General features: G+C 42.7%; 1 protein-coding gene across 1 annotated transcript; it reads right to left on the reverse strand.

The window, feature by feature from the left end:
- Positions 1 to 618: 618 nt before the first annotated feature.
- On the reverse strand, positions 619 to 6,037 carry xbp1 (X-box binding protein 1). The gene is made up of 5 exons (XM_059988312.1): positions 5,713 to 6,037; positions 5,232 to 5,328; positions 4,792 to 4,911; positions 2,730 to 2,893; positions 619 to 945 (listed from the first exon to the last, which is right to left on the reverse strand). The coding sequence occupies exons 1-5, from the start codon at positions 5,925 to 5,927 to the stop codon at positions 759 to 761; spliced, it is 783 nt and encodes a 260-aa protein (XP_059844295.1). The 5' UTR covers positions 5,928 to 6,037; the 3' UTR covers positions 619 to 758.
- Between the last annotated feature and the right edge of the window lie 924 nt (positions 6,038 to 6,961).

Genomic DNA, 6,961 nt, shown 5'->3' on the forward strand with positions numbered 1-6,961 from the left:
ATGCATCTATATAATGTAAATACTATATTTTGAAGTGAGCAAAAAGGAAATGAACCATTTGCACTGTAGTGCTGATATTTCTAATAGATAAATTTTGGATACAAAAAGCAAAGATTACTAAACATCTACACCTGTTATGAACAGGTATACAAGCATAGCAAATGAATTTATGTTCTTGCATCAATGAATTTCCAATGAGACTCATTTTAGGTCATGTTCACAATGTTACACTGGAATCTGATTTGGTCAAAAGACAAATCTATATGGAGAATTGATTTTGATATACAAAATCAATGCTTGTTTAAATGCTGTAGAAAAAGCAGACTGCTTGTTTTATCCTAGACACAAGCAACTGCCTTGATCGCAGACCAAATACAGTTTCACAAGCCACCATTACACTGCAATTAATTGGGGGAAGAGTTCACTGGTGAAAGTGTCCTCCCAGCTCTTGCCCAGAGATAGTGGGGAGGACATGTCAGTTAGAGGGGACACAGACCCTTCATAGTCAGAATCACAATAATCTAAGAGACACATGGGCTTTTCTTGATACTGCCTGGATGCAAGGTTGTTTGCATGTTGCAGTTCTGAAATGAACTCATCTTCCAAGGGTTCCTGTTTGAGTTCCATTTGTAAAGGGGCTTCTGCAATCACTTCACTGGTGCCATTAAAAGACATTTGCTCAATTTTGATGGCAGCTTCACTGCTCTGGACAATGCTGGCCTCAGCCAGTGGCTTGTGGTAGAAGTGGTCAAAGTGAATCATTTCATTAATGGCTTCCAGCTTTGTTGATGGGGACCCCAGAGGTATAGGGGTGGAGGCCGGTAATGAGCCAATGTTTTCACTGTAGGCACACTCTCCCAACTCGAAGGGCCTGGACTCTTCTTCGGTGAATCGAAGCAAGGTTTCTGGATCAAAGTAGTCCAGAATACCCAGGAAGAGATCAGACTGGAAAGAAATAAAGTCAGTTAGATTTCTTAAAAAAAAAGATTTTTAACTGAACATTGAAGCTATCCAAATGATATACAACTGCATCTAGGAATACAAGGAAATATGGAAACACTGCTGTGTTTCTATGTATAGTGCACATTTAACACCCCCAAAGAAAAAGCCTATCAACCTAGTTGGTTCCTTGTTCAAATAGTGGGACAAGGTTTATCTACATCTCCAGAATTAATTTGCTCAAATTCATAACCAATAACTTGATGTGCAGTACTGCATGTCCCTACATGTTTAAGTTATACAAATAAAGGAAAATATTAAAAGACTTATCTAGTACAAAAAGTACCAGCTGGTCTGATGCTCCTGAGGGAGAGTTTCCTTTAGATAGCAATTTAAGTCATTGACTTGAAATCTTATTAATTTTGACTGAAAATGTGGAAAATTTTAACATTGAAAACTATTTAGACAAATAGGAAAGCTGTCAGTAGAACCAGGTTAACATTCAGTGCAAGTTGAATGCAATTGAGAACCCAATTATAATTTCATCCAGTTGGATTTTTGCCAATGTTTAAGCAGGATTTATGCATGGGCTTTTGCAAGGGAGGGTAGCAGGGTAACTGCATAAACATACATAGTATGTACTGATTGCATGTATTTGGGCAGAAGTGCATAAATTGTTTCCAACACCAGCTATCAAACTCAGTATAGCTGAGATCTCAATGAAATTCTCCTTAACTGCAGATGTCAGGTGCACATTTGGGGCATTCCCATCTTCACATTTATTTGCAGATGCTACCTTCTCTACTTAATATCCCTTTTCAACAGCACCTGCTTCTCCATACAGACATCGAAAGCCATCCTGGACAACACCTTCTAACCAGGTGTTCTGTTGCTGCTCACCTCCACCACTTAACTTTATCTGGCATATTTTACCCCCTTTTAAAATAAAAGCATTGTAACATGAACAAAGTCCCCAGAGACACCGAAGCTAGTGGATACAGAAGTGTTTATTCAACACAACCAGACTCTGTGGAGGAGGCATGTTCAGCCCAGTATTACATACATCTTATATGGCTAAAAGACCAATTCTAGTTACAAAGTACCTACATTGCTTGCTTTGAATTACATACCAATTTTCACACCACCTTTATACCTACACTCCAGGCACCCAAAATGAACGTTAATCAACTTTGTGTGATTTTCAATTAACTGGTGCCCACAGCTCCAGGAAAACTATTAAATTGAATCTACAATCAGGTCTAAAGATGGTTATATGGTAAAATATCAACTTCAACAACCCAATGCCAGAATACACCCCAACAGTCAGCAAAGTACCAGCATGTTCTTGTACCTTATTGGTCTTCTCAGTAGCTGTAACACTGGTTTACCTTGTACCATCTCAATGCAATGTGCAATGGCCTGATCTGGCTTTTCACACCTTAGTGCATAGGAATACACCAGCTCTAAAAATTCATGATCACGAAAGGATAATGGTATCACACAAGCTCCATTTAGCCTGCATCTTCTAAGACAGAGGTCCCCAACATCTTTTTAAAAACCACAGACCAACAGCATTCAGCAACAGGTCCACGAGAACCCCTGTTCCAAGAGTGGCTTCCATGAAGATTTTTGGTGGACAGCAGTTTAGACAAAGGTAGCTTATGGATGTCTTGGGGCAGCATTATAATTAATGTGCCCATGGTTTTTTTTTGGCATTGAGACTGGAGGTCAATTTAATTTCATGCCAGAAGTTGACCCTGAACCCAACCTAGTCCCTCCGAGGCACTTACCTCAGAGTCTGAAGAGTCAATGCTGTCAGAATCCACGTGGAAGGAGTCAACATGGCGGACAACTGGGCCTGCACCTGCTGCAGAGGCACACGTAGTCTGAGTGCTGCGGACTCAGCTGACCCGGTCGCCATGCTGATTTCATCCACCCTGGCCTGTAGAAGTACCTGCACAGGAAAGGAAAAAGCCTTAGTCATGCCACTAAACATTAAAAGTTACCCATTTGCACAGCATTTTTAATAGTACGTAACAGTTCAGTACAGACCTCCAGCCCATGTTCCGCTAACCTTTCAACCTACTCCAACATTAATCTAACCTTGATGGACATAGCCTCCATTTTACTATCACCCATGTGCCATCTTAGTTTAAGTGTTCTTAATGCTGCATATTAACCATTTCTGCACTGGAAAAAAGTTACTGGCTGTCCACTACCTACATCTTCTACACAAATGAACTAAAAAAAAAAATCCTGAACTATACAGCTCAATTAAAACATTTAGCACTAAGATGCACAAAAACTACTAAAAGCTTGGCCAAAAATCCTGTTTCTCATCAAAAAGGAGACTGGAGTAGTTGGCAAGTTTAAGAATTTGTTCCAAATGGCTACCAAAATGCAGTACAAGATTTGGCAGGATATTTACACTCTAGTCTCACAGATGAATGTCACTTCAGTGTGGCACTAGATTCTGGATTTCAATGCTTCATTCTCATAGTATAGTCTCCCTGTACTCAAACTTTCATGTCCTTGCTCAACTTGCTTCCCTTGGGAATCAGTTGGACTATTCACGATTCTTAAGTACAGAGATGTCAGGGGCAAGTTGTTGTTGCTGTTTTTTTAAAAAAAATAGTGCTGAGAGCGTGTGATGGGCTGCCAGCAATGATGGAGGAGGTGCATACAATAGGGTCTTTTAAGAGACTCCTGGATAGGTACATGGAGCTTAGAAAAATAGAGGGCTATGGGTAACCCCTAGGTAATTTCTAAGACAAGGACATGTTCTACACAGCTTTATGGGCTGAAGGGCCCATATTGTGCTGTAGGTTTCTCTTTTTTTAAAATCCTATCTACTCAATTAAAATATCAACAGAGCCATACAAGATCAATGAGAACAAGGCAATTGAACAGAATGCAGTGCAACACTGCACAGCACCAGCAACCGGGATCCAATTCTGCCACTCTAGGGAGTTTGTAATGCTCCCTGTGACCTCATGGTTTCCTCCAAGTTCTCTGGCTTCCTATCATTTCTCAAAGATTGAGGTTAGTGGTTAATTGGCCACATGGGTGTAACCAGGTTCACCTGACTGGAAGGGCCAGTTACCATGCTGTATCTCTAGATAAGAGACTTTAGAACTATTGGAACAAATTGAAAACCCAACTCTTGGGGAAATTGATCTTCTATTTAAATGTAGTGAGGCCTCATTACATCCCGAGCATAGAGGGGAATGTGGTGCAAATGGGCAGATATGGATATCAGGGGAGCTCAGAATCAAAGGCCATCTGTTAAACTGGAGTAAACAGATGAACATTTTATTTGGAGATTAAGTGGATGGTGAAGAGTAGTTGAGAATCAGGAATCTATAGTCGAGGGATATGGTAATGTGTATGAAATCTTGATTCATATTTGATATCTACAGTTCTAAACTATAGTGTCAGATACATTATTCCAAGCAACTTACAAGTTTTGACCACGTCAATGGCTCTGTACAGCTGGTATGAAGGGTGATGGACAGTAAGCAACACTTCAACAGAAATAACCTAAAAATATTTGTCAAAAGGGGCTTAAAAATTGATTGTTCTGGTATTTTATGTAAATGACTCATTCTGGAAGTTAGCAAGAAGCTACGCCACAGGTATGAAAAAGCATTGGCAAGTACAGATATGCAAATCACTTTCCTGGATGTCCATTTAGCAGTCATTAGATTTCAGACAGCTACCTTCCAGCAGCTCTCTAGAACATAGGCTAAAAATTAATACACTACTCTCCTGGGACTAAACACAGCTGTGCCAAATGAGTGGGCAATACATTAGCCAACCCTCCTGTTGAGAAGGGACACAAGTTCTCAATACCTTCTCCTTTTCTGTATCGAGAACTTCCATTCCCAGTCTCTGCCGGAGTTCTTGATTCTCTGTTAGTAGACTGTGCGTCTTCTCATGCAGAAGTCTGTTCTCAATTAGCAGTTTTTGATTCTAGAGGCAAATAAATTAATTTTAAAACCCACAGCTAATATAAACTTCATTAAAACTGCACATGAAATCTCCAGAATCCTTGGTGAGAACTCCTTGAAATATGGTTTAGGTGTCTAGTTGGGAGATTTCTCTCACCCCCTCCCGCCATCAAGCTCCTCCCTGGAGCGACACGCAAAGTTTTCCCCATTGTATTTAGACCAACTTCGATTAACTTTAGCGGAGGTAGACCATCGACCCATGCCGGCTGTAGCGTGCAGCTGGATGGCGGCCAGAGGCAACAAACGGCCTGAACCGTAGCGGGAGCGACGCCAGCCGCTTACCTCGGATTCCATCTCCGACACCTGCTCCTCCAGTTCGGACATGCGAGCTTTCTTCCTGTCCCGGGCCGTCTGCGCCGCCACTCGGTTTTTCAGCTTCCTTTTACAAGGACAAACCCATCGTTAGCTCACTGCTGCACCCGAGGTGGAACGCAGAATAGTCGCCAGAAATCTTTTAAATACGTTTTAAGAACGAGCTTGTGATCCAAAAAGCAGTGATGGGACAATGGAGACAGACATGGCGAGCGAGGGACTGGGATGGCGTTGCGCAAGCCCCGGCTGAATTGCCACGCAGGCATTAAAGAGACAGACATTACAGGGATAAACCAGAGCCTAGTTCAGCGCCAAGCTGGCGATTCCCCCCATATTGCAACTTATTCCACTCATGTGTAGGTGCAACTCCTTTGTAAGTTGCCCCCTGACAGCCGGCTCCGTGCGCGGACAGCGGGCAAAAAGGGGAGGCACGCTTTGCCCGACTTCTTACCTCCGTAGCGCTTTCTCCTCCGGGCTCAGGTGGGTCAGCCGCTGCCTCTTGCGCTGAGGGTGGCCGGCGGCAGCCGACGGCAGGGAATGACCGTGCGGCGAGCCGCCCTGGGCGGGGTACACCACCGACACATGCCGGCTGACCTCCGGCCCCTTTTGCTTCCCTCCCGGGATCAGCAGGACCTTGGCCGAGCCCGCCGGCGTCACCACCACCATCGCCGAACTGTGTGGGGATCGGGAGTCGGGATAACAACCGGCGACCCGAATAGTCGCCAAGACAGTCTGTTCGCACCCTGCGATCCTGGGGCAATTTCAATGCAACGTGTTTAAATACCATTGGCGGAACAGCCGGCTCGCTGCCGTCTGATTGGTCCCAGCACAGATGTAATGATGAAAGCAAAGGCTCAGATGGCGTCAGACCTTGTTTGTTGAAGGACTACCAATCTACACAAGCAAATGTACATATAATCACCGTGTAGAATAATATTTAATGATGCAGCCTTGCATACACACATACATTTATAACTACTAATAATATATAATCCCAACTTTACTGTAAGGATGATACATTTTTTCATTAGATAAGTGTGCAAATATATGTCACAGATCAATAACAATAAATTCAGAATTTTACGTATTTTCTGCATAATGGTTTTATATGAAAAGATCATTTTATATATCTATATATTTTGTGTAAAGTTCTGGAAGTTTCCAGAGTGATATTTAAATAGATTAAACAGTCGGCACAAATTGTCTGCCAAAGCTCGTGTTCAATGTTCTGTGCCCTGACGGTGGTCAGAATGATTCAATCGCCTGTAAGATAAGTATTTTCACTCCACTGCCGACTTTGGTCAGAACACTATTCAGCATTTCCTCAGTAGCCCGGGATGTTGCATCATCCACTGCATTTCCATCGGCGGCATTTTAATACTAATTTCAAGCGTGGTAAGATCTGCCAAACGGTATTTGTATTCTAAATTAAAAGGCTGGGATATATAGCTGCATACTACTTGCGCCGGCGCTTCACTAAATTTATCAAAAATGTCTGCGCATTTTCTGAGTGGTCAGTGGTTGAAAACACAACTCCACTTGTTGAGCTGTTCCCTTAGAACCGAGAAGCCGTGCGTAACTTGAAACTACCATATGGTTACGTCCAGTTCCACCTCGCCACACAAAAACAGACCGAGAGTATTCCGTATGGAATCGCTCCTTTTGCGTTGACTGACTCCAAATGTGCCAAATAAAGTCAA

The sequence above is a fragment of the Hypanus sabinus genome, chromosome 13, assembly GCF_030144855.1.
Source record: "Hypanus sabinus isolate sHypSab1 chromosome 13, sHypSab1.hap1, whole genome shotgun sequence".
Lineage (NCBI taxonomy): Eukaryota > Metazoa > Chordata > Chondrichthyes > Myliobatiformes > Dasyatidae > Hypanus > Hypanus sabinus.